Source organism: Nansenia antarctica (genome assembly GCF_963989245.1).
Source record: "Nansenia antarctica genome assembly, chromosome: 5".
Taxonomy (NCBI): Eukaryota; Metazoa; Chordata; class Actinopteri; order Argentiniformes; family Microstomatidae; genus Nansenia; species Nansenia antarctica.
In genome coordinates, this window is record NC_137690.1 from 22,114,700 (window position 1) to 22,142,199 (window position 27,500).

The 27,500-nt window shown below is 46.7% G+C and overlaps 1 protein-coding gene across 1 annotated transcript in view; it reads right to left on the reverse strand.

The window, feature by feature from the left end:
• Nucleotides 1–27,500, reverse strand: part of LOC308157246 (tetratricopeptide repeat protein 28-like) — a gene marked incomplete at its 5' end in the record, with an annotated part of 169,892 nt that overhangs the window by 69,915 nt on the left and 72,477 nt on the right. Inside the window, one exon of the mRNA XM_080530770.1 lies at nucleotides 2,139–2,286. Within this exon, the coding sequence (XP_080386896.1) occupies nucleotides 2,139–2,286 (148 nt within the window). The remainder of the gene's footprint in view (nucleotides 1–2,138; nucleotides 2,287–27,500) is intronic.

The following is a 27,500-nucleotide window of genomic DNA, read 5'->3' on the forward strand; positions in this document are numbered from 1 at the left end:
GCTCAATGATATTCACTGTAGAGAACAAAGATGCGTCTAAACCTTGATATCTGAGGAGAGAGAGTTGACATAATGATCATAGACTGTGGCGAGAGCCAGGGATGGAGAGAGAGAGAGAGAGGATTCTGAAAGCAGTTCCCCCTCCTTCCAGAGCCCTTTGTTGTGGGAAACACAAAGGGGTACAGTATGAGTCACATGAGAACAGTATATGTTGTTTAGCTCTGTACGAATGGGAAATCTCTCACATCTATAAGAGAGAGAGAGAGAGAGAGAGAGAGAGAGAGAGAGAGAGAGAGAGAGAGAGAGACAGAGACAGAGAGAGAGAGAGAGAACAAAAGTGTATGCTGTGTTGTATTGGGGGCCATGGTTGGTAAGAATGTGAAAGAATGTGGGAATTTCATATTGTACTGCAAACAACCATACACAAACACTTGCAGCAAAGTATGCTTAGGGGACATATAATACTGTACACACTGTGTCCTTGAAGACATGTGCCTTGGGTGTGTTATTTTTTCATTGTTTGTGTTCTCGGTATCCGTATGAGTGCAGCTTCATACTGTATGTGTCTCTCTGCTCAATAATAGAAGAAAAACAGAAAAGTAAGGACGTGACAGTTTCTTGGGAAGACGACAGGGTGTGGAGGTGTTTGAGGGAGGTAACGGCTCAGAGTCATTTGCTTATTCCACTGGGTAGAGACATAAAGTTTAGTAAGAGCACTGGCGTCAAACTCCAAGCGAGGTTCAAATTAAATTAGCTGGCGAGGTAATCCCCAGTCCAGAGGGGAGTGTTACATGGGCGATAAGCAGGGTTGGCAGGAAGATGGCCATCCTTAACTTCAGTGAGAGAAAGCGTCGCTTCCCTACCTTTCCCTTATCAGAGGGCTTTGGCTGCGTAACACTGATTATCCTCCCTGTTTGCTGGCGTAACGCTGATTATCTTCCCTCTGTGCCAGGAGCCCCTCTGAGAGGATCATTCCTCTTAATCCCACCGACCTAGCCCCCCCCCCCTCTAACACACCTTGGATTTGGTCCCTCTCTGGTTCCCTGGCACTGTGGGAGATTTGGTAAACAATTAAGAGATTAAAAAAGCCTGGGCCAAGAGTTTGTCCACCCCCACAGAGAGGCCCGAGCCAGGTCCAAGGTGTTTGGTGCTGGGCCCACTCCCAAGACTTTTTTTTGGTTTGGGTTCTAGCCCCAGGCTTTATAATGGGCATCAGATAGGCTCTTCACTCTTTGGTTCTCACTCTTTGGTTCTCATTCATTCAGATGCAGCCTTTTTGCAAACAGGGGATTTAGAGAGACCTTCTATGCTGCCTAAAAGGCAATGATCCCTCTCTGAACAAAGCCCTTTTTGGATCCATGAAACTCATTGTTGTTCACTACAGCAAAATATCGTATCGTACAACAGGGCTGTATTCAATCACATAGTACAGTAGATCTGTACAGTAGATCTGTGGAGTTGGGTGGTTTCGGTGATGACAAACAGAGACCGCAGGATGACTCACAGTCTCGGTTGGCTTGGGGACAGACTACTAAACCCTCTGCGGCGGTCAGCTGAGGTGAAATGGACCCCAGTGTTGTTCTGAGACCCATGTGTTTGGCCCACAACGGCTGCTTACTGGGAGCCGGGTCGCTGCAGCTGCCTGATACATCACAGATGATGGAGCAGGGAAGTCACAGAGTTTACTGAAAAGCCATGGCCTGGATAAGCTACTTAAAAAATCCACTTGGCTTTGGAAAATAGGCTTTCACACAGGAGTAGATACTGTAGACAATGGCTGCGTTGTCGGATGCTCATTTAGATAAAGGAGTATCTATTTCAGAGGATCCGATCAGCCGCTCTGATAATCGGACATGCTGAAGGTTAAACAGCCCTGTCGATCAGGGGGACTGGTCCAGACGAACAGTCAGGGGGACAGACAGAAACACAGTCTGCCAAGCACCTACAGACAAGCTGACAGACAGCTTGAGTTACACTGACACATTTATTGACTGACTGACATCAAGATTATCCTGAAGACACAGATATTTAAGCAGTACGGAAGACTGAGAGAATAACAGAAAAAACAGTCAGATTACAGACAATAACACACACACACACACACGCACGCACACACACACACAAACATATTACTGTACCTCGTAAGGGGGACTTCATGGCGGCCTCCACCATGCCCACCAGTAGCTGCAGGCTCTTGGGGTCTTGGGCCAGCCCCGAGGCGAAGGCGGCCAGTGCGTCGGCATGGCGACCAAGGTACTGAAGGGCAACACCCTGTCGGAAGTATGCCTGTTGAGAGGAGAGAGAGAGAGAGAACGTCAGTGCTCCTGTCTACCACCTCAGCATGGGACTTTACACAAACACATTAGACACACTCATTTCACGCCATTTGCATTCTTTCCACATGAGCAATTTTCATAGAACATGGCACCACTCTCCTTTGTATTGCCATAATAGAGTGATTGCTGTGCTTTTCTGTACTTGGTTAATTAGATTATACTGTAACGACCCTGTGTAAGGACCAGCAGCTCTGCCAAGGGAGCTAACTCTCTTGGTGTTGTAGCTAGTTAACTCTCTTGGTGTTGTAGCTAGTTAACTAGTTAACTAGGGGTAGTGGTGGTCTAGTGGATAGTGAGTTGGACTTGTGATCGGAAGGTTGTGAGTTCAAATCCCGCCTGAAGCCACACCACTACTAGTGTGCCCTTGGGTAAGGCACTTAGCCCTCAGTTACTCCAGGGGGAATGTCCCTGTAATTCGTCATTGTAAGTCGCTTTGGATAAAAGCGTCTGCTAAATGGCAAAATTAAAAAAATAATAAAATTAAAAATTTAAAAAATATATTAACTCTCTTGGGGCCGGTTTCACAGACAAGGCTTAAGCCTAGTCCTGGACTAAATCACACTTTCAATGTAAAATCTCCATTGAAGATGCTTTTTAGTCCAGGATTAGGCTTAAGCCTTGTCTGTGAAACCGGCCCTAGGTGTTGTAGCTAGTTAACTCTCTTGGTGTTGTAGCTAGTTAACTCTCTTGGGGCCGGTTTCACAGACAAGGCTTAAGCCTAATCCTAGACTAAAAAACATCTTCAATGGAGATTTTACATTGAAAGTGTGATTTAGTCCAGGACTAGGCTTAAGCCTTGTCTCTGCTAGCACGGCCAGTTTGTAAGCGGAAGGTCGTGAGTTCGATACCCGCTTAGGGAAAGCTACTCTGCCCGGTTGTTCACTACAATACGTTTTATATAAATGCACATGACACACACTGACTGCTCATATGTCTCAGGAGCCTTTTTTCTATTCATAAAGAGATGTTTATTTTTTTGTCTGGTAGAGGGAGTCATCTGTACACAGTTCTGGCATACTGGGATTCCCCTTAGATTGTGTTGGAGCCAGGAGAGACAGAAAGAGAGAGGGGGGGCCTACTGGAGTCACTTTGTAGGATCTTAAAAGGATTCTCATAAATACTCTAGACACTTCACTCTGTTCCTCATAGTATGGCTGTAAACCAATATTGCTGTGTACAACCACCCTGGAACTGCCATGGCTAGTGTGGACCTCTGGAGAGGTGCCTGGAAATGTTAGAAATAGAACAGTATGAACTCCTAGTTTATTCCCACAGCTCTTAGTGAGTCACATGACACATGATTATTGGGGTATGATTTAACGCTAGGGAGACCACTCATGTGACTGAAGCCATATCTTATCTTGAGATTCTCAAATGTTTGGGAACATGAGTGATGAAGAAAAGCAAAACAACTGACGATGCCCAGGATCCAATTTAAACCATGCAAGTAGGCTTTCATCAGCATCTCTCCAGTCTGTTTGTACTGTCTTGAGACAGACCTGTTTCAGATTATTCAGCCTGCCTTGTTTGTCTGTGAGTATGTTTGTGTCCCCGATCTGATCTGAGACAAATCCCAGTCCAGAACCCATCCTGTTCTGCTCCAGCTCTAGATCAACAGCCTCTGGGAGATATGGAACCAGTCAAGCTCACTGGGCTCCGGCCAAACCACCAAATCCCCCCAAGATCCTACATGATATAAACAATGCAAAACTTGTCCTAGCTCTCTCAAACTCTCAAAACCATAGTCATAAAACATAGCCTACATTTCAGTAACACAAAACCACACAGCTCCTCCAATATAATCTAGAACCAGGCATTTTATGTGTCCAATACACACTGCACTGAGCCCAAAATCCAGGCTAACTTTATCCTAGCAATGTCCTCTCCATCCCTTCTGACAGTGCTCCCCTACTGGGTCTGGGTCTTTGTGTGTGTGTGTGTGTGTGTGTGTGTGTGTGTGTGTGTGTGTGTGTGTGTGTGTGTGTGTGTGTGTGTGTGTGTGTGTGTGTGTGTGTGTGTCCGTCCACCTGGGACAGCAGTCTAACCTGCAGTCTGGCCACCTCCTCCCCAGTGGGGACACTGACTACACCAGCAGCTTCCTTAAGTGACACAGGGGCTAATTTGCCATTAGCATCTAAGAGGCGTTTTCATTACTCTTCCCCAGACTCTCTGTTAGCACCGCTAGGGAAAGGGAAAAGGGGAGAGGATTAGGGAAAATGAGACATGACACCGAATTTATGGAGACCAGTAATTAATTTCGCTTCCGTCCAAGCCCCTTGTTGATTACCAATCTCTCTCTGCGTCCACCCCCACCCCCCACCCCCGCCCCATCTGTTTCCACCCACCCCAGCATCACAACTCCATTGAAACGAATGAGGACAGAGATTAGATTCAAAGCATTAACCTTTGTTCTAACACTGTTATTATAGGAGGGGAGCGAGGGCCAGTGCGCCCGCTCGATATTAATTGCATCTGGTGGCGGATGAGTTTTGGTTGGAGCTGTAGGAGCAAGACAGAGGCTCACAGACGTTCTGCCCCGGGGAACAACAGACATTTAAAAGCACTTCTCCCTTTGATTAGATTTACTATATGACTGCTCTCCCAGAGATTTCTCCTTCCATTCCCGTAGTTCTGCACAGTGACTGAGCGGAGAGAGAGCGAGAGAGGGAGAGAGAGAGAGAGAGAGAGAGAGAGAGAGAGAGAGAGAGAGAGAGAGAGAGAGAGAGAGAGAGAGAGAGGGAGAGAGAGAGAGGGAGAGAGAGAGAGGGAGGGAGAGAGAGAGAGAGAGAGAGAGAGAGAGAGAGAGAGAGAGAGAGAGAGAGAGTAAGATGAAAAAAGCAACGGACGCCTTGCTTCAAACATAAATTGACATCTTCTTTATTCCTTTCATTTTTCCCCCCTGTCCACACATGCAAACATTTAAAAACCTATACCCTCTGGAGAGGGCATTAGAATATTGCAAACACAAGCACGTGCATAAATGCATAAATCAAAAAGCGACGGTGAAAAATGACAGAATCGATGCAGCGCGTAGACTTAAAAGAAGTCTCTTTCTCCCCTTAATCTTTCCCTGCAGTAAAAAAAACACAGTGTGTTGTCTACAGTAGATCACACACACCGAGAGCCACACACACACACACACACACACACACACACACACACACACACACATATACACATCATACAAACAAAACAGTAGGCTTTCTTTAGAATGAAATACACAGGTGAAACACATTCACAGAGGTCGCATTTACAGTAGAGAATTCTATTCATCCATAGCGTGATCTTTCCTGAAAAACACAGCAACACCCACTTAGAGCTAGTGCTCAAGTGATTAGCAGAGCCTCTAGCTCTTAGCTAAGAGAGAAAGCATCAGAGAGAGGAGCTCTGCAGATTAACTCTGCCTTTCAACATTACACACACAAAAGAAAAGCACAACCACATGTTTAATCATCTTACTCTCTCAACCCAATTTCAGGATAAACACGAATGTTATGAAAGAGATTAGCGTACTAAAGAGAGTTGAGAAGTTCTACAATAATATGGGATCTAACCTCACTACAGCTGGGCCTCTTGTTCAACATGACAACCGATATTTCTAAACCATTGTTCTGTGTGAAATTTAAAACAAGTTAAATTGAATTATTGAACCTTCCTGTGTCTCTGTCTCCTCTCTTTTCACCAACTACTGTTGGTGATGATGCAACACAAGTTTGGATCGACTGGGAGGGTTTATAGTTCTTACCCGAGGGTGACGTGCGTTTATGAGTGTGTGAGAGAGAGAGAGAGAGAGAGAGAGAGAGAGAGAGAGAGAGAGAAGTGTGTGTGCCTGCCAGTGTGTATGCGAGAGAGAGAGAGAGAGAGAGGGAGAGAGAGAGTGTCGAGGCTAGAGAGACAGAAGGGAACAGAGTAGAGCTGTGATAAAAGCATTTCTTGTTTCTCGAACATTTTAATATTTCATGACTGCTTGTTTGAAGTAGTTTTAAATATTCATCTTTTTATGCTTAAGAGGACAGGGGGAAGTGATGTAAAAAAAAAAAAAAATCCTCACACTATTATATCATGTTACAGTCACACACACATGCACACGCACACACATAAACACGCGCAAACTTTTCAGAGGCTGGTTTGTTCCTCCGAATAGGGCCCCTAGTCAAGGGTTTGACAGGAAGTTTCCAGGATTACAGGATGAGGGGGACACAGACCAGTGGGGGTGTGGAGAGACCAACTGTTAGTGAGTCCTTTATTAGCAGATTTGGGTCCTAATACCCTGGGCATCTGCCCTGGCTGCCTCCCCAGTCTGGCCTTTTCAGTAGCCCCCCCAGGGGTGCACTGAGCCCCCATTCATTCACAGTGTGTGTGTGTGTGTGTGTGTGTGTGTGTGTGTGTGTGTGTGTGTGTGTGTGTGTGTGTGCGCATGTGTGCGTGCATGCATGTGTGTGTGTGTGTGTGTGTGTGTGTGTGTGTGTGTGTGTGTGTGTGTGTGTGTGTGTGTGTGTGTGTGTGTGTGTGCAGGACACGTGTGAGCTCCCTGTATAATCTCATCATGTGAAAGGCTCTCTCAAAGTCAGTAAAACATATTCTCATGTATAGACTTACATAGAGTAGCAAGCAAAAACAAATACAATATTATCTTGTCTCGGTTCAGGCCAGTCAATAATATGTATACGCTTCTATAGCATGGGAGAAACTAATCAGATCAATAGAGGAGTGGAGGGCATGGGTCCTGTAGTGTTTACAGGCATTCTCAAAGGTCATTATCACACACCAAGTCTGATTCAGAACCTGGGGGTTATGGGAGCCTGACCCACCCTATCACTAGTACTAACCAATACAAACCATGGACCGAACAGACTCACTATCTGCCTGAGAGGTCAGCCTGGTGTCCTGTGTTTGAGTACCAGGTATTGTAAAGTGAGTACAGTAGTATAATGATCGCAGAGTCGGCGGTTCGATCCCCGGCTCCTCCTGTCCACGTGTCGAGGTGTCCTTGGGCAAGACACTGAACCCCAAATTGCTCCCAATGAGTGGGCCGACGCCTTGCATGGAAGCTTGCCGCCATTGGTGTGTGATGTGTGTGTGAATGGGTGAATAAGAGGCCATTGTCAAAGCGCTTTGGAATAAGGCGCTATATAAGTGCAGTCCATTTACACTGTAGTTTGTAACTCAAGGAGGAAGTGAATCATATCAAAGAATTCTACTGTAAGCACAGCACACATACCAGTGAAATACATCAAGGTGCCAAACCCAAATAAAAAACTGCAGTCAAATGTCAAGGGTATGGAGCCATGGACCAACTGTTAGCCTCAGTTGGGTCATTCATACTCAGCTGGGGCTGCTCTCCACCACACGTTTGGAGAAGCAAGAGGCTTTTTACTAACACATCTAAACAAACGGCAAATGTCTCTAAACAAACAGCAAATGTCTCCAATAACAACAGCGGAGTCAGTCTGTCATTTACTGTAACTCTCCGCTCCAGCTGCGATCCAACGGCCAGAGGCCCTATGAAGCTCACTGTGGCCGAGGCTGAACATGTAGTGATGAGAGACATGAGACATGCTTTCAAATGAGAAAATCAATAAAAGCAAGCATAAGCTCCATTTAGATAGTGCCACACCCTCTGCTGTTACTGTGTGGTTAGGCGGTGGCTAGTGCAGATGGTTTGTGATCGCCGACAGGGCAGTTGGTGCCAGTGTGGGTCCTCTGAACAGAACCCCTGCCAGTACAATAATGGAACCCAAATCAGAGCACCACAGCAGGCTGCAGGCTGAACACACATTCACACACACACACACACACACACACACACACACACACACACACACACACACTAACAACAATGCCAATGACAAAACTAGCAGCACACACACATCCCACCCAGATACCCCCCCATAACATACTTCAATTGTTCCCTTAGTCCTACCAATACCACACCACCAGAACAGGCCTGACACAGGCTGGGACGGCGGGACACAGATTAGCACCAACAGCCTGGTCTGAACAAAGCCATGGCTGCCTTTATTGCCGCTGTATCTGGGCTCGTTAACAGCTAGTTGCTGTTGCCTGGTTTCCAATGTGCCCCAGAAATGTCATCTGTCGTCCAGAGCTTCAGCCACGTGCCTGTGAGAGATCTCTCAGATCTCTGCCACAGCACCTCAAGGTGACACCAGCCGATTCGCAGGGTACACAAAATGTCAAATGCTTCATTTAATATCAAGGGATAACTGTCGGCCATGACAAATTGAGAAAGGAGAACGGTGAAAAAGCCAAATGGAATGATTGCTGCTTTGGGCTTCCCCCCCCCCCGCCGTCGGACAAGCTGGTGCCACAGGGCAGTATGGTACCTGTGCTTATTTAAAATAGTTCTCAAAATCTCAGTCACACACAAAATCACACACGCATGCACGCACACACCTATCGCACACACCTAGCGCACACACCCAATGTCCTCTACTTTCTCTCTGCCTCCCCCCAGTTGAAGCCTGCCTCTCCCCCAGGACTGGGGAGGTCAAATGTCAGCCATCAGTTGTCTGAGTCGGGAGGGATTACACCCTGGGCCTCGGGGCAGACACAGACCTGAGGCCCAGAGGGTCACAAGGACAGAGGCATGACACAGCTGCCTGTCCATTACCATCTCCCCAATCTAATATAACACGCAACACAGGAGCAGTGGACGCCACCAGCACAGGACACCCTGAACCTAAAATGTATCAAGTGTGTGTCCACTCAGTAAACCAACACACACACACACACACCTCATTATTTTTCAGAGTGAGAGGTGACCGGACACAGGGGGGCATGCTATGGATGTATTAATTCAGCTAATGCATTAGTAATGTTTCTCTTGGTTTTGTGCTCACGGTACTACTGATTAGTGAAGAGGCCTCGTGGTGCAACACAGGTCACGCCCGGGGTGATTTCATGTTCTGCACTGCACGTCAAAGATGCATGTTAAGCAGTAACGCAAGACTCGACGAGGCGCAATACAATCTGCACGTAGGTAGACGCAGTAAAATATTTATGTTCCATTGATGTATTCATCCCTAAGGGAGCGGCAGACTCTTGTGATTGCTGTTCCATCCAAAGCCCTTAATTAGCCCATTAGATTAGATGGGTTTAATGAGAGTAAATTAAACTGATCATTCTTTTCGGGGGAAGGCTATTAAGGGTAAATGTTTCATTATTCAAGGCTTCATCTTTCGACTAGACTGGTGAAGACTGTCTCCCAGGTAGAAGCCGCCCGAAGGTTTCCAGGTAGACACCCGTCAGTGAGAGACGCTGTGGTACTCTCCCATGGCAGTGGGCCAATCGATTGGGCAGCGCACATCAAACCAGCGGCAGGCGTAGGACTTCAGATTGGAAAAGGTCACAGTCAGGTATGTGGAATCAATGCTGAGCACTCTGTATTCACCAGGACTCCCATTATGCGGGGGGAGAGGGGGGGTGGGGGGGGGGGGGGGGTGGTTAACGGCTTCTAAAAACAATTATCAAAAGACAAAGAGCTTCTTCAATACAGAAGGTCAACCCTTGTGATCGAGGAAGTGTCACACTGTGTGCATTCATCGTGACAGCCAAAGTGAAACAGAAGGGAAAAACTGATATTACTCGTTTATCACAAGCAGATGAGACAGCAAAATGGTGGCTCACATCAGAGTCCTTCTGTCAGTCGACAGTGTGTTCACTTGAGCACAGGAATGTCACTTACTCCTGTAAGAATGTCAACCACAATAAAGGGCCTAGGATGTTAGTCACCAGAGACATGGAAATAAGGAAATAACACTAATGGAAGATACTGTGTCTGTGCAAACCTATTCATTGACTGGGGCGCTTAGGTGGCGTAGCGGGTTAAGCGTCGACCATGTAACCGCAGGGTCCCCGGTTCATATCCTGCATGTCATCCCTCCTCTCTCTCTCACCCATCCTTCCTGTCATAATCTATACTGTACTGTCAATAAAAATGAAAAATATGAGTGGGACTGCCCCACTCAGAAAAAATTACCAAAAAATAAATAAAAAAACTATTCATTGACAATAGTAGGCTAACATCAGTACGGGTACTACGGCCTGGTACGGCTCGGTTGGCAGTGGAGAAAGCGAAACAAACCGGGCTCACACGGTACGGTACGGTAGTGGAAAAGCGCCATGATACTCCTTATATCATTCACAGCACCACAGTTACAATGTTACACTACTACGTATGACATTCTACACCAACATATCCCTGATGTGGTATATCACATGGTATAGCATAGCATATTCATCATCATTTCATCATATTCATCATCATTTCATCATATTCATAACCTGTACAGCATTTTGCACTAGTGTTTCTACTGCAGTACGACTATCATCACTTTATCACTTTATTACCTTATTCTACTTTATTATTACTTACTTTACTTATTTTACTTTATTCTGTTATTGTTGATTTTGTATCTTGCTGCAATGCCAATGTTGAAGAACCTAAGCCTAAGAATTTTACTCTTGTGTACATTTACATTGGATGTAATAAAAGCGATTCTGATTCTGATGTTAACATACTTGCTCTCTTATCAGCATCTCAAGAGCATTTGGAGGCTGAGAGGGTCAGGGTGCTAAACACAATTCCATGCCCAGGGCATAATGCCCTCTTTCAAACGGATCCTCGGCTCTGCTCTCGAGTCTCTCCTGCTTGAGCATAACACACGTACCCAAAAGCCACAGGGGCTGACTCTCAATTAAAGCATGCATTAATTACTTAAAGGAGCTTTAATCAATCAAGCGCAGATGGTGAACCTGAAAACGAGCTCACAAACACAGGCAGCCCTGTGAAAAGATGTGGCCAATACACTTGGTTCCGGTAACAGCTGCAATATCTTCAGCTGCAATGAGCTGGTACACTACATGTCATGTTCACAGCCGTGTCTAGGAATCATGTAGCATTACTGCTTGTAAACAAGGAGGAGGTTACTCTCATCTGTAGTGTCTGATCTACAGTATCTGTCTTCTTGATTTTTGAGTGCAAGGCCCCAATGTGTTGCAACAATCCTTGAATATGAGAAATAGTGCCGGTGATACAGACAAGCTCTTGTCCGGAGTAACTAGTCTCTACAGAGATACTCATAACCTGCACAACAGATGAATGTTCCTCTGTTCCATCTGTGTGTCACATCCTGTAGCAGCGAGTCCCAGAGCTGCCTGGCCCTGGTACTGCACTCCCCTGGCCTGAGGCTCCACATCTTCCATCTTCATTTGTACTGCCTTAATTGGCTTTGACAGTGAACTCAGGCATGGCTGAAAAATAGCCACCTCTCTGTAAACACAGAGTGAACGACACATGTTCTCATCATGGTAAACCGGGCGTTTCCCTTCCCCATTATCGTTGGGTCGACAGAGTATCTTAAAGTGACCCTCCTGAACACCTCTTGAGAACGTGGCACATTTATTTTTGTTTATCTCCCCAGCCAAGCAGGTTATAGCCTATAGATGCCATTTGAGTGTCTAACCGACGGGACATCTAAGTCATAGTATAGTTCATACTAATTGCCAAAAATGTAAATGTAAATGAAGGAGGGGAGCCAGTTACTTAGATGCACAAGCGCTTTGCAGTTCAGACTGAGTTTCAGAGTTAGATACAATAGTGACCTCACTAGAACTAATTAGTGAATGGAAACCACAAAGTTTCCATGAATTAAATGTTGCTGAGTCTGAAATATTTAGATTCAAGTATAAAGTATATAACAAACAAAAAAAACACTGAATGGCCTTGAGCATCCCAACAAGTCATTACTTCTCTCACACTGTTAACCAGTGGGCAGAGTTCCCTGTCCGAGTCAGCACTCGGCCTGGGATCATTAGGTTGTTCTGAGTTCTGGGCTGCGCCTGCTGGCCTTAATGTTGGAGTTTCTGCTTCAAACAGGAGTGTCAGCAGAGGAGCCTTGCTCATGTTGTTTCTCCAGAGGTGGCCCCACACACTTCAAACATACAGCCTCATTTACAGCCTGCCTTATACTGCAGTGCTCTAATGAAAAGCACAGCTAGACTGCTTTTGATATCGGCTAGCATGGAATCATACATGATTAAGTAAAGACTACTCAAATGGACACATACGACTAAGAGAGGCTGGGGATACTGGGGAGGCTGGGAAAACAAGAAGATGCGGGAGACGCAAGGGTCAGACGTACCTTTTCAGGCTAAAAAACAGGAGGAGAGAAAAGAGAGAGATGAGGAGACAGAGAAAGAGAGTGAGATAGATGACGGCCAAGACATAAAGGAGAGAGAGGGAGAGAGAGGGCTGTGTAGCTGTTGCTTTTCCATGTATCCCCTCCCAGCCATTCTGAGAATCCGAGAGCTTTGTTGTGTGTGTGACCCGAATCTCCTCTCTCCGTGTTTTTTTCCTTCTCCCCGTGCCGTGCAGCACTGTGCTTGGTTGTGGCGGCTGCAGCGGCGCTGTGGCATGGTTGTGCATGCGGAGATCTCCCCCAGCGATTACCAGATAAATGCACTTTAATTCACAACACATGCGGCAGGGTTTATATATAGACTGGCTAATTCCCCATCGGCCATGCTGCAATATCAACTCCATACCACGGCAATTTAAGTGGGTGATGAGTCCCGCGCCGACCGGCTCCACTACTTATCATATATATTACATGGCTGGGACAGGACCGTAGGAACATATCGGGAGCAGGAAAATTAAGATTATGGGCGGACGAATGTGGATTTTTCATTAATGATGAGGATAGTGGTTTTCAGAGCCCTATCTATTCTCCCCAGGCGTAGAGTCATAGACACATTCCAGTAGTAGACATGCCATTAACACAGAGGCAACATCAGGCACAGTACATGCCTCCTTAAAAAAAACGTACTTTCTATTTCAGTAAGTGAATTAACAGCAATATAAGACACATCCTGGTTTCTCTACTGGGATCATTCTGACATGTGGTGACAAGTCGTTATGCCACTAATCTAACACTGCATATAAAGCACCTGCAGTCTCTAGGATATCTCATTAAATCATCTTTAGAAATGCTTTTTAAATGTTCTTTGGCCATCATTATCAAGTGTGTCCTACTGTTAGACATGTACTTGGCTCATACCCATGTCTCTGCTGAGTCCTGTGACTTTCTGGACAGTTCAGTAATAAGATGAAGTGGCCAGGTTTTCTGTCCACCTGCGCTTTTTGAAATAACAAAACATCTTAATTGAAACTCCTTCTGCAACAGTTCTTACCATCCAAGTAAGCCACCTCCACCACCACACCACTCATTGCCTTGCATACTAATCTGTGTTGCTCTGCTAAGCTGATCAAACATCATTAATCTATTTGTAGTTTGTATTTTCTTCCTAAATGGGTAAATTAATAAATTCCACTACTACAGCCAGCTGGGGACTGCAAGCCCTATTGATTGTTGGCACCCACACTATGACTCATAGTGTGTGTGTGTGTGTGTGTGTGTGTGTGTGTGTGTGTGTGTGTGTGTGTGTGTGTCTGTCTGTGTTGGTGGGGGGGGGGGGGGGTTATAGGGGAGGGGGGGGGGGGATGGTGTGTTTGAATCACTTGCTAAAAGTAGACTTCAGTACCTGCTCAGCACGATAGAAACATTGCAATGTATTGTATGACCAGCCATCTCTGGGCCTGCAGCGCCCCCAGTGAAGGGGCTGTTGGACTGGGGAGGGAGGCAGACTTGAGGCTCTGAGGATTGGAGGAGGAGGGAAGAGGGAGAGGATCGAGGCACAAGGGGAGCAGGGGCACAGGCGTAGAAAAATTGAGGGCACGGCTAGCTCAGGTCTGAGGGAGAGGGACGCAGGAGCCCTCATTTCATACTACAGAGGGTTTGGCAATTACTGGTGACAGCGGCTGGCACGGCGATGGGGAAAAGATTGATCCGGACAAGCAGACCCGTTTGCTTTGTTAAAAGTAATTAATCACAGTGGCCGAGGAGTAATGGTGCCTAGAGTGCATTGCGGTTCCGGTGTGTGTGTGTGTGTGTGTGTGTGTGTGGGGGGGGGGGGTGTGTATGCATGTATGTATGTTGAAGTGAAGGAACAAGAAGTATAGAGTGAGAGAAGGAGAGAGCTATGGGGGAAAGGGCATAAGAGAGAGATGGAGGAAGGGAGGTAAAGAGAGAACATGAGCACATTGCACCCATTTATTCACATGCATGCATTCAAGAGGTCCACTACTGCCATCCATCATCACAGTCATATCCACACCCACTGAGCAGCAGGCTACAGCCTAGGGAGGGTGTGTGTGCGGGTAAAGAGGAGGAGAAAGAGGAGGGGACCACGACGACGACACATTCTGCTCTTTCTCACTTTCTCTCCTTCACGCTTTTCTGTCGCACTCTTGCTCTTTGTCTCTACTATACTCGTTCCATCACCAATATTTACCTCTCTTCTATTTAGCACCAACAGAGCATTCTCTCTCCAAATCTCATGTCTCTCTTTCTCACAGATCCCTGTTAGATTAGAGCACCCCCCCACCGCCCCCCAATCACCACTCTCTGTGGCAAACTGATAACAACAGAGAAACCCAGAGGGGCTGAGGCCCAACACTGATCAATACCAGAGAACACACACTGGGGGGCTCGGGGGGGGGGGGGGGGCGGGGGCAGTGATCCTGCATCAGCTTGGGGTCTTAGGGGGATGGAGGACACTTGAAGATGGGAACATTGCATCTGAGATCGTGAGTGGAGTAGAGAGAGGAGCGACCCCACAGACTACATGGGAATACCACAGAGGTCTTGTGGCATCGCTTCTCCCCGAGCCAAACCGCTTTGTGTCAAGAGAGGTGCTTTACGAGTGCAGCACAAAAAATAGCTTCTGCACACACTCACACACACACACAGTTGGTTGTCGCCCGAGGCCTCAGCACTAATGGAAATGGAAGCCAGGGAGCCTCAATGTCAAAACCTAAGCTGAGCAGAATACCAAATCCTCTCCTGACGCTAATAATTACCCCTAGCAAGGTGCAACGCCACAACATCACTTTCCAAATGGACATCAGTGTCGCTGCATACTTGGATTAGTGAAGTGCCTGCCTGCTCTAATTTGCCAGCGGTTCGCTTGGGAGTTTTACAGATTCAGACTGTGTTTGACCAATAACGACTCCATGCCCCGAAATGGATTGACTGAGGGCTCTCTATATATCACCTCACTGTGTTCCTCAGTTCAATGTAACAACCCAGTGGTTTGATTGAATACGGGCCCTAAAAGGCAAATAGAATCCTGTAACATCCAATGGGGTGTGAGTGTCCGGAATGGATGTTCGGAGATAAATGACCCAACGGCAGTGACCCCCCTCCTCCGCGGAGTGCAGCTGTATGAATTACCTATCAAGAGTGGCCAGGGCAGGGAGTGATGACCCTGGCTGATGTAGCCAACCCACCACCATCATTTACAGAGGCACCAGCCCGGGAGGAGACCCGGCCATAACTAACGCTTCCCGACTACTGTGCTAGGAGATGGTACCAAACCTCTGGGCCATTAGTGTGAGTGAATACGCTCATAACTTATCATTAGACTGGCGCAATGTGAGGGATGTTCTATAACAGATACTTCCATTAGATCTAACATCACTGCTCACTGAGTTACTTCGAGAATCAGGAGAAAGAATGAGCTGAAACGCCCTCCATAGGTTATCATCGTATAGGTCAATGTGGACCGATGTCTGCTTTTTACCTACAGCACAGTAGCTACAGTATGTTAGCCCACAGTATCGGCACTCTACTGTATTAGGACTCTACTGTGTATATTGTATATTTCCCCACAGTCCAGTTTATTATCTCTCTGTGTTAAAGACAACTGCATGCAGCTCACTATTTCCTAATGCTATCTCCTTGTGTCATTAATCATGTTATGGCATTTGTACACCCTTGTGGTTATCTATTTTCCTGTGCTTCTCTATGAATTAGAACCTAGATTCCTCATTGTGCTACCCATCAAGCTTTGTGTCTCTTAAAATGTTCTATCCTGGGCACACACATCACCCCCCCGCCCCCACCCCCACCCCTCAACCCTTACCACCACCACTCCCCCTCCCCCCACCCCCCACAGTAGCATGCTCTTCCAGTGCTGGGGGATTAGGCATCTCATTTTCAGCCTTTTCAGCTCGTCTACTCCCTAGAGGCCCTACAGATGAAGAGGGCTTTTAGAGTGCTCGGGGGAATTTAAGTCAACCTGTGTTGTTTCATATCCCCCCGAGTGGGGACTCCTCCTCAGCCAGGGGGTCTAAGAGGGAAATGTCACTAAGGATTTAGACAGGGATGCACAGACATGACGTAGGCATGGCAAATATGCACTATTGGGAAGCAGTAAGGGGTGTCCAGCTGTTATTCCAAATCAGATATTGACCTGGCTCTGAACTGGAATAATTAAAGTTTATTATTGCTCCAAGTCTCTTTAAATATATTTAATAATTTAAACATAATATTAAGTCCCTCAGCTCCCTGGTTTTCCACAAGAGATAGACATCCCTGATCCTTCAGTCTTGGTGATATGGAAATACACAGCAGCCATTTTAAACATCGGGCTACTGTACCATACCATAGCGGTTACAGATAGTTGCTGAAATGAATGACAAACACCATTTCAAGGTTTATGTTTTTTACACGATAAAAATGAAAACCCAACACTTCATGCATGACTGAATGAAAAAAATGACAGCACAGAGTGGAGCCGTCTGACTGTAGCCTTCAGACAGAACCAGATACACCTACTGTCAAGGATCAGTGAGCAGGCTCTTTGGTTCTGTCCCATAAAGCTAAACAGTACCTATATGGCCCCATCAACCACAACCGTAGAGTCGTTTCGTTAGATTGTTGTCTGATTCATGAACTTATGTCCGGTTCAAGCTGAAAAATGTAATTAAAATTTTTTTTAAAGGAAAAAACCATTGTGTTCAGATTCAGCTCCAGCTAAAAAAACAATACAACAAAGGAATCTGTGCAGTTCATATTGTGTGTGTGTGTGTGTGTGTGTGTGTGTGTGTGTGTGTGTGTGTGTGTGTGTGTGTGTGTGTGTGTGTGTGTGTGTGTGTGCGTGTGCGTGTGCGTGTGTGTGTGTGTGTGTGTGTGTGTGTGTGTGTGTGTGTGTGTGTGTGTGTGTGTGTGTGTGTGAGTGTGTGTGTGTGTGAACTCTCTCTCGTCACTGCGTTGTCTTATTAAAACCATAGCCTGGAGAGACTATAGTAATTACCGAGTCCCTCGCTACACCTTTTGGGCCAAATCTGATGTGCTGCTCCAAATGTCGAGCGTCTTAGCCAGCAATTAAACGACATTCCCCCCTCAGTGTTTCTTTTTAATGGGCTCCCTCTACTAAAAATAATACCACAAAAGGTCTCTTCATAACATTTCAAAATATCATGCTTCCTCTTCATTATCTTGCAAATAATAATAATATCAGATTTACATACTATTTGACTATGTCTAGTGTCTAGGGATTTTAACAACCAGTCCTATTAAGAATCCTGACTATGTCTATCTTAATCGGGCATCTGTACTGGATATCCCAATAACGGAACCAACAATCAACAAGAGAATTGGACGAACACAAAGGTAATCAATGTGTGCAAACACCAGACACACAACACATAACCCAAGGTCAGAAACAGCGTGCAAGACATGACATCACTCCCTCTCTCTCTCTCTCTCTCTCTCTCTCTCTCTCTCTCTCTCTCTCTCTCTCTCTCTCTCTCTCTCTCTCTCTCTCTCTCTCTCTCTCTCTCTCTCTCTCTCTCTCTCTCTCTCTCTCTCTCTCTCTCTCTCTCTCTCTCTCTCTCTCTCTCTCTCTCTCTCTCTCTCTCCCTCTCTCTCTCTCTCCCTCTCTCTCCCCCTCTCTCTCTCTCTCTCTCTCTCTCTCTCTTCAGCTGTACGTGGCTCTCTGAATGACGCCCACAAGCTATGTTCTTGAAGCCCTGATCCAGTCTGGTCACCCCAATGTCACTCTACAATGAGTAACATCCAATTAATGGGCCTGCGTATCTATGCATAAGTTGTCACAATGGCAGCCGATGTAACCCCTCCCTCTGCCGGGTACAACTACAGCGAGGTGCTCAGTGTTTGTGTCACCTCTTAATTGCATTTCTTCCCCCATGGTAGAGGTAAGGCTTTGTGCAGGCGCCCCGAGGAAGAAAAAGAGGGTCAGGCTGCCAATTTGGAACTGGCAGGTCGAGAGGAGCGGAGGCACTTAGTCTCGCTCGAGAGGCGAATGGAGAGCCACTGCCCGTCTATGGAAACGAGGACAAACAAAAGAGAGATGAGTGAAGGGGAAAGAGAGACAAATCCTCCTCTTTTCCTCTCACTATGGTGTGTCTGGGAGAGTGACATGTGGCTTAAGTGTGTACGTGCCTGTGATTAAAGCCTTTAACGTGCCACATGTGGTCCAGAGCAATGTGCTACTCCAGTAGGTTAGGTAGGCTATACTATACTGAGCAACCTGTTATTCCTGCCTTATGTAGAAGACTGGTGTTAGTCCTCCACAAAAAAAAGGAACACAGTAGAGGATCGGATTTAATTGTCTCCACACTCTCGTCTCCATGTTCTAATGCTGCCTCCAAGGACATTGCAGAGTCACAGCTCAGCTGCCTTTGCTCCATTGAACATGAAGTATCTCCACAAAATACTTAGTAGCAGTTCATGCTGAACAAGAAGGTACAACATACTTTGGCAAGCACATTGATTATTAAATGGGTAAAGTTGTCTTCGGAATAAACCGTACAGCGCAAGAAGCGGTAAACCTTCGATTCATGTTTCTCTCTGTTACCAGTCTATGTCCATTAAACTATCTCAATGTGACAAAGACTGAGAGACAGAGCTAATGTAGAAGAGAGAGGATGGAGAACAGAAGAGAGAAAGTTGAAGGTGGTGTAAGGCAAGCAGGCTGTGACTGCATACTGTACACACACAAAAGAAAGGATGAAGAATGCCTGGGACCGGGCATAACTGTTATTTACAACTCATGAAGAAAAAATGTCTATACCCCCCCCTTTGGCCAGCACTCCTCTGTGGGGAATCGCTTCCACACTTAAAGGGCTATGGCAATTCAAAAGAGCAGGCATGATAATTTCAAAAGACCCCCCCCCCCTATTTGCATTCCTCTGTGTCTGAGGGAGGCTGTCTGACTGTCTGTCAGGAACCAGGCCATCCCTACGCCACTGGGACACGGCAGCTCCAGTCAGGAGTTCACCATGGGTCACCACCATGGGTCAGCACCGAGGTCCGACTCCTGGGAAAAGCAGCCATTGTGTATGGAGACGTGCCTTCTCCATAGTTAAGAGAGGCATAACCACTCTGTGGCCTAGCTAATCCAGGCATACTTTTTAACTGTACAGAGGTGTTCAATTAACTGCCAGGCATAGTGTAAGCTAAATGAAGTGCATTTTGGCTCTTATACTCGAAGGTGATCTGCCTCTGTCCTGTAATGGTAAAATGAAAAGTGTAGGATGAAGGGAGGATGGATGGCTGGCGACAGGTGAAGGGCTGGGGTGGAGAGAGATGAGGAAACAAGGTCAGCCATCAAGAGCACACCCATCACTCCAACATTGACCTGTCTGACCTAAACAGACAGGCACACAGACACACACACAGACACACACATAGACACACACACACACACACACACACACACACATAGACACACACACACGCACACACACACCACACACACCACACACACAATCACACAGACACACACACACACACACACACACACACAAACAAACACACATACACACGCACACACACACACACACACAAACACACACACACACACACACACACACACACACACACACAAACACATAGTGTCATAGTAACTGCAGCTGTCCCTGCCTTACAGCCAAATACCTACTGAATCAAGACAAACAAAATTCAGACAGTTGTGACACCAAGGTCTATCACAAAGGCATATTTATCAGGCCCTCCAGACAGACTCATACAGAGAGGGTAAAGCCATAAGCTACAGTCAAGTGAACACCATCACTACTATCTCCTAGCAGCAGAGGCCACGTTGTGAATATAACTATTATAGAACGGTTTTATCCCCTAAATGCACACACAAAAAACCCTTCCTCTACCCTCCCTCAGCCAGCCCTTTCTCCTGACCCAGTGCAGCACAGGACACGGCCATTACAGTGAATCACCTTAAACGCTCTGCTTTCAACTCTCCTGAATACTGACTTGGCCTTTGAACATCATCTCCCTACTCTGAAATAGAGCCTCCACCACGGCCCTGGGGAACCGGGCCCAGCGGCCTCGCACCGCCTCATGTTTTTCAAAACAACGACCCTGGACACAAATGAAAAGAACAGATTTAAGGAAGAAAGAGCAAAAGAGACTGAGAGAGAGTGACAGAGAGAGAGTGAGAGAGGTGGGGCAGGAGAGAAAGAGGGACGTCTCGGTGCAGACAGACTTAAGGAAGACATTTCTCCACAGATAAATAAGTTATTAAAACAAGATGAATAAACCTGCTTTTCCCCAGTCCTCTCTTTTCCTCCCCTCCTCCACTTCGGTTCCTTCAGACAGTGGAGACCCTTTCAAAAATGCCCTTTTAGATGAGGCAAACTATCCTCTGTCTCTATGGAGCAATTATCACTGCCCTGTCAAATGGAGCCGTCCCATTCCTGAACCAGCGCACTGCCTTGGGGAGCCTCCTAGTGTCTGCCCCTGACCCCCCGCCCCCCCCCCACACACACACACACCTGTGAACCCAACCCTGAACCCTAATGAACATCCACCGAGCCTGACCCACCCATGTCCAACGAGTGGGATTAGGACCCTGGGGAACACAGTAGAAGATACTGTGCATCCTATCCTACCCTCGGGGTTCTTCTACTCCTGACCCACCTCTATACCCTGACCTCCTAACCCCTGAATACACCCCAAGACCACCCCCTCCCCCTTACCAAATAGGGATTGGATGCACCTCTAACATTCACCCCGCATCCCCTACTGCCTAGACCTAGGGCTTCTACCCCTCCCTCCAGACCTAGGGCTTCTACCCAGGGTTCGAGTTATAAGCTGAGCTTTGTGGGGGTCTCCATAATAACAGTGCGAAATGTTCTCATGCACGCGCGCGAATCATGCCCACACAGCGTTGGGGCTACTCATAGGCTACTCATTTCACCACATCAACAGCACCACATGAAACAACAGCTATAAGCGATAATTTTGTTGTTTTTGCTATAGTCCATTCACTTTCCTTGTTAGCACGACACATTGTCCACATCTCCATTTCCAGTGACATTGCACCTGACATAAATAATCATGTATGCTCGTCCATGAATTGTGCTTTCATCTAATGTTATGCTACTACGAGAATCAAGTGATTTGACATTAGAAATGAATTTGTTTTTCATCTCTTGTGCAATGTGCTCTATAATCTGGGCACATGAATGATCGTATCGATGAGTAGGGCCAACTGTCGCGCCATTCATCTCATTAAGTTTCATAATTGGATTCAGTTTTGTATAAGGCATCCTTTCTTTAGCGACTGTATAGGCTGCCCTGAACGAACTAGCTGTCTCCTTATACATACTGGAGGTGAGTTCTGCTACTTTCTTCGGAAGCACTTGCTTTTGTTTGAGCTCTGCTATTTCAACAGTTTCAACGTTAGGTGTCATGGGCAGCTGAATTCAAGTTTGGTTTCTTGGATGAAAACCCGAAACTTTCCAGGCTTGTCGACTCGGTCGGCAGCAGTGGCCTTTTTTGGGGCGGCATGATAGCTAGCTACTGAATGTTTTCTTCTCAATAATCGTGTTTTCACGTTCGCAAGCTCTCAACGATCATATTCTGCTGTTGCACAATATTCTACTGCGCCCCATAGTGTCTTGGTGGTAAAGTGCAGGCAGTCAAAGGCCTACTGTCATCACAGGAGATTAATGGTGCGCGTAGTTCTAATGGTGCGCGTAGAGTATTATTTTATAAATAAATATAAATAATACTCATTACATTGACATTTCTGATCAAATAATGGTTGTGGTAATGTATTATTAGCGACCCCCACAGATGTATGATTTTACTGGTTTCATGGGAGCTCAGACCTTCCTTATGGGAGCTCAGCTCCCATTGGCTCCCACATAACTCGAACCCTGCTTCTACCCCTCCCTCCAGACCTAGGGCTTCTACCTCTCCCTCCAGACCTAGGGCTTCTACCCCTCCCTCCAGACCTTCTACCCCTCCCTCCAGACCTAGGACTTCTACCCCTCCCTCCAGACCTTCTACCCCTCCCTCCAGACCTAGGGCTTCTACATCTCCCTCCAGACCTTCTACCCCTCCCTCCAGACCTTCTACCCCTCCCTCCAGACCTAGGGCTTCTACCCCTCCCACCAGACCTTCTACCCCTCCCTCCAGAGGTGAGAGGACGGTTCACATGTTAACTGGCAGGATTAGCTGCATGCTAATTAAACTGTGAGCCAGGTGGCTGTTTCTGTGACCATCAGCCAATTAGATCTCTGCATTTGACAGGATTGATATACTGTATCATCGAGAGGCTGTGGAGGTGGTTGCCATGTGGAATATCACTTGTGCAGCTCGCCAGTCTGTTCGGCATACAGTGTTGTAAATCCTGTGTCGTTGAAATACAGGTGAATTTTTTCTAGTTATTGTGCTGTTGTTGGCTTTGAGTGTTCCTCCGCTGTAAAACCTGTTGAGATGCAGGTGAACGTAGGCTGTCTTATATGCTGTTGGCATTGTGTTTACTTGCGCTCTAAAAAAAAATATATAATTGCGCTGGGGAGGGGGGGGGGGGGGCTTTCTACATGTCCAGGCCCAGGGGCCCATTTTTCATGATCCGTCTATGGGCATATCCAGCAATAGTCAGGTAATAGTAATACTCTTTCCCTGAGAGAGATCATCACACTGTTTAAATGCACTCAATAATTAGACACATTCCCTCATTGCAAACAAAGAGAGGGTGCGGCCTGGCTAATGTCAACGTCTGTGCTGTGACATGAGAAAAAGGCTCTGCACGCTTTTCACAACGCTTTGAATCGCATTTCAGTGATCAAAGACAAGTCCTCTGGTTGTGAGAAAAGCGAGGCGTCGTTTAAATGAAAGGTTATACTATATCATGGCGTGCCTCGAAAGGGGGCTGAAACATTTATAGGACCATCATCGACAATAATGAATCTCTGGCTGGCTTAATGAATCTGCTTTGTGTGCTTATCCTGGTAAAGGGGAGGAGTCTACCCCTTTACCAAGAGAAGCACAAAATCAGATTCATTAGACCCACTCATGTCAAGGCTCACTTAGAAAAAAACAGACAGAAAAAAAACGTGATTTATGGAGACACTCATTTGGGGTGACAAATAAAAGGAAAACCTTTGAAAAGGTCTGTCTGTCTCTGTCTCTCTCTATTCTTCCTTCTGATCCTCTCTTCTCGTATTGAATAAATCAACAAGGATGATCTCCAAAATTACTCTCAGCTACAAAAGCTACACATTAAATCCATTCCTAATGGCCACCTGATGCTTTCTTAATTGCATGCCTAGGATATTATTTAGGTAATTCGGTTTGGGGTAAAGTCTGGCCTTGATGGAGCATTGTTGCACAGACCTACTGGTACAGTAGCAGACACAATACACCCACTCCTCTCCACATGACAAAGAGCCCTGCTGACTGTTTTTGTGTTTTTCAAGGATTATGTAGGAGAATATAAAAGGTGAGGGGTAGATTTATAAAGTGTGTGTGTGGGGGGTGAGTAAATGTAGCCTCTGCGCTGTGTGTTTCAATCAGATTGAGCGGGTGCAAACGCAGCACATTATTCTCCCCTGCTCTGCATAGCTGCTGTGCTGGGCTGCTGTGTCCTCCTGCTGTATTAGCGTGATGTATGATCCCAAAGCCGCGCTGCTGCACCACACCGCACTGCACACACTCCTACTACCGCACGGCTCCAAACACCCTCTGCGGCTTTCTCATTCCACCTGTCACACACTTATTCATCTCTTGCTCACCCCTCTCCCTCTCTCTCTCTCTCTCTCTCTCTCTCTCTCTCTCTCTCTCTCTCTCTCTCTCTCTCTCTCTCTCTCTCTCTCTCTCTCTCTCTTTCTCTCTCTCTCTCTTTCCCCCTCTCACGTGCTCTACAGTATCTGTTCCCACTCTTTCCTCCACCTTTGGCTCTCACTCTGTGTTTTTATTCTGAGTCTTCTCGATGCATTTCCTATTTGATAAGCATTTCTTAATGGACAAAGACATGTGTACTGACCAAAGCCATTCAGTATATCCAGCTGTACGTAGTGATGGAGAGGAGACGCGTCAGTGCCAGAGAGCATGTGACTGACTTGCCCGACCCACCCCCATTTATAGGGGGACAGAGAGAGCTGCAGTTCCATTCAAACAGAGCTCCAGCACTGAGGGCATTTTGTCACTGCCACCACGGGGCGTCCTTGGCGCAGGACAGCCTCTGACAGGAAGTGAGGGCTCTTTCCCTCTGTCAGGGACAATGGAGGAAAAACTCAATATGACAAGCAGTCATAGTGAAATAGAGAAAACACTCCTGGAACCTACAGAAGATAACAGGCAATCTTTATAACACAATAATACCCAACCACTGCCACCTCCAAACCAACCCCATGCGCGCTACAAAAATGAACATATCATATTATTATAACTACTTGCACACTACTGGATTCCTTGTAAACTACTTGACTACCTAACTACTGTATTGTATTATATTGCATTTCATCTCATTGTACTTTGTACAGCATGTTTGCACTATCGAAGCCACTGTAGTACCATCACTTTGTTACTTTATTACTGTAGTATTACTCATTTTACTTTACTTTACTTATTATTGTGATTTAGCATTTTTATGCTGCAATGCCAATGTTGAGGAACCAAAGCCAAATACTTTTACTCTTGTGTACTTCTACATTGAGACGAGACATTGAGAAGCAATTCCGATTCTGATTCTCTGACTAACAGCGCCTTTTGCGCTTTGCTGAATTGAATTGGTTGGAGGGCGGGGGAGGGAGGGTGGGGTGGGGAGAGAGGTTGCAGGGGTTAGAAATGTAATCTCAGAAAGACAATTACTGTCACTTACGGTGTCTTTTGAGGAGCAGGCATGTTTTTATCAGTGATGCTAATTTAACAGAACGTTGTTTACAGAGGGCCATGAGGAGACGGAGAGAGAGGAAGAGAGACAGGGGGGGAGAGAGAACGGAGAGAGAGAGGGGAAGAGAGAGAGAGAGGGAAGAGAAAGAGAGAGACAAGAGAGAGGGGAAGAGAGAGAGAGGGAAGAGAAAGAGAGAGACGAGAGAGAGAGGGAAAGAGAGAGAGAGGGAAGAGAAAGAGAGAGACAAGAGAGAGGGGAAGAGAGAGGGGAAGAGAGAGAGGGAGGGTGAGGAAGCAAGAGCGACCATCATTATCTATGGATCTCAGAAACACTTAATGAGGTTGCTGGTTGTACCCTATTGCTTGTCTGGCTCCTTTGTTCTTGCCTATGCAGATGTGCTGTATCACTAAAAACGTCTAAGTAGAAATGGGAAAGAGGGTGGTGCATTTGTGTACTGTTATACAAAAACCTTGTTTGAGTCATGAGCTGGGCCTCTGATGGCTGTTTTCAGGTTTGTTCAGACACAGTTGTAATAGTGTGGCGTGAATATCCTCACACGACCACACACATACATCAACCCTACCATGCATAAGAGGAAAGGACGTTATTATTGTTTTAGAATAATAGCTACACTATGCTTTGAAGAAAATACTCAATACTCTTTCTGAATTTTGGGTACTCCTCCCCCGCCACCCTCCCCCGTATGGCATCCCTCCCTCAACAGATTGAGTCCATAAGGAATTGAAAAAAAAGTGGTGTTCCCTCTCAGGTTAGGCTGAGTATGAATACTGTCTACATGCATAATGTCTGAGGGTGCTGGGGGGGGGGGAGGGGCTGATGAGGTATGATTAGGGTGTCTTCCCTGAGCAGCAATAGGGCTTCACTTCGAACCTGGACAGCACCACCACACCACAGCCCTAACAGTCCTAACAGCACCACCACACCATAGCCCTAACAGTCCTAACAGCACCACCACACCACAGCCCTAACAGTCCTAACAGCACCACCACACCACAGCCCTAACAGTCCTAACAGCACCACCACACCACAGCCCTAACAGTCCTAACAGCACCACCACACCACAGCCCTAACAGTCCTAACAGCACCACCACACCACAGCCCTAACAGTCCTAACAGCACCACCACACCACAGCTCTAACAGCACCACCACACCACAGCTCTAACAGCACCACCACACCACAGCCCTAACAGTCCTAACAGCACCACCACACCACAGCCCTAACAGTCCTAACAGCACCACCACACCACAGCCCTAACAGTCCTAACAGCACCACCACACCACAGCCCTAACAGCCCTAACAGCACCATCACACCACAGCCCTAACAGCACCACCACACCACAGTCCTAACAGCACCACCACACCACAGCCCTAACAGTCCTAACAGCACCACCACACCACAGCCCTAACAGTCCTAACAGCACCATCACACCACAGCCCTAACAGCACCACCACACCACAGCCCTAACAGCACCACCACACCACAGCTCTAACAGTCCTAACAGCACCACCACACCACAGTCCTAACAGCACCACCACACCACTGCTCTAACAGCACCACCACACCACTGCTCTAACAGCACCACCACACCACAGCTCTAACAGCATTGCATCCCAGAGAGAAGAGGACAATTACCTCAGACAGACGCCCAGAGCCAGCGCCTCCGCAGCCTTAATCACACAGTGGAACTGATTCAATTCATCTGGCCTGGGAGCAGATATGGAGCCATTACGTCCTAATTAACAGAGTGCGAAGGTGGAGCCACACCTGAACGAGCTGGAAATGGGCAGAGCGGAGCTGGCTGGCAGCTCATTCCACTGCAGGAGCGAGGAAGGGAGGGAAGGAGGGGAGGAGGGAGATGGCTATTTAAAGGGGGGGGCTAAATTTGATTAATCCATAAATTGATTTATGTCTAATAATAAGCTGGTAACATATTCACACAAGGGCTGCTATGATCCTATCTGTTATGGTTCACGGCCATCAAAGATAAGGTTGGCTCAGGAGGGGGAGGGAGGGGCCTAATGGCATGTGCATTGCATATTGCACTGATGTTGGCTGGGAGTAGAGGCGCCATATGAAAGGCAGTAGGCCTACTGGTAGATGTAGTTCTTC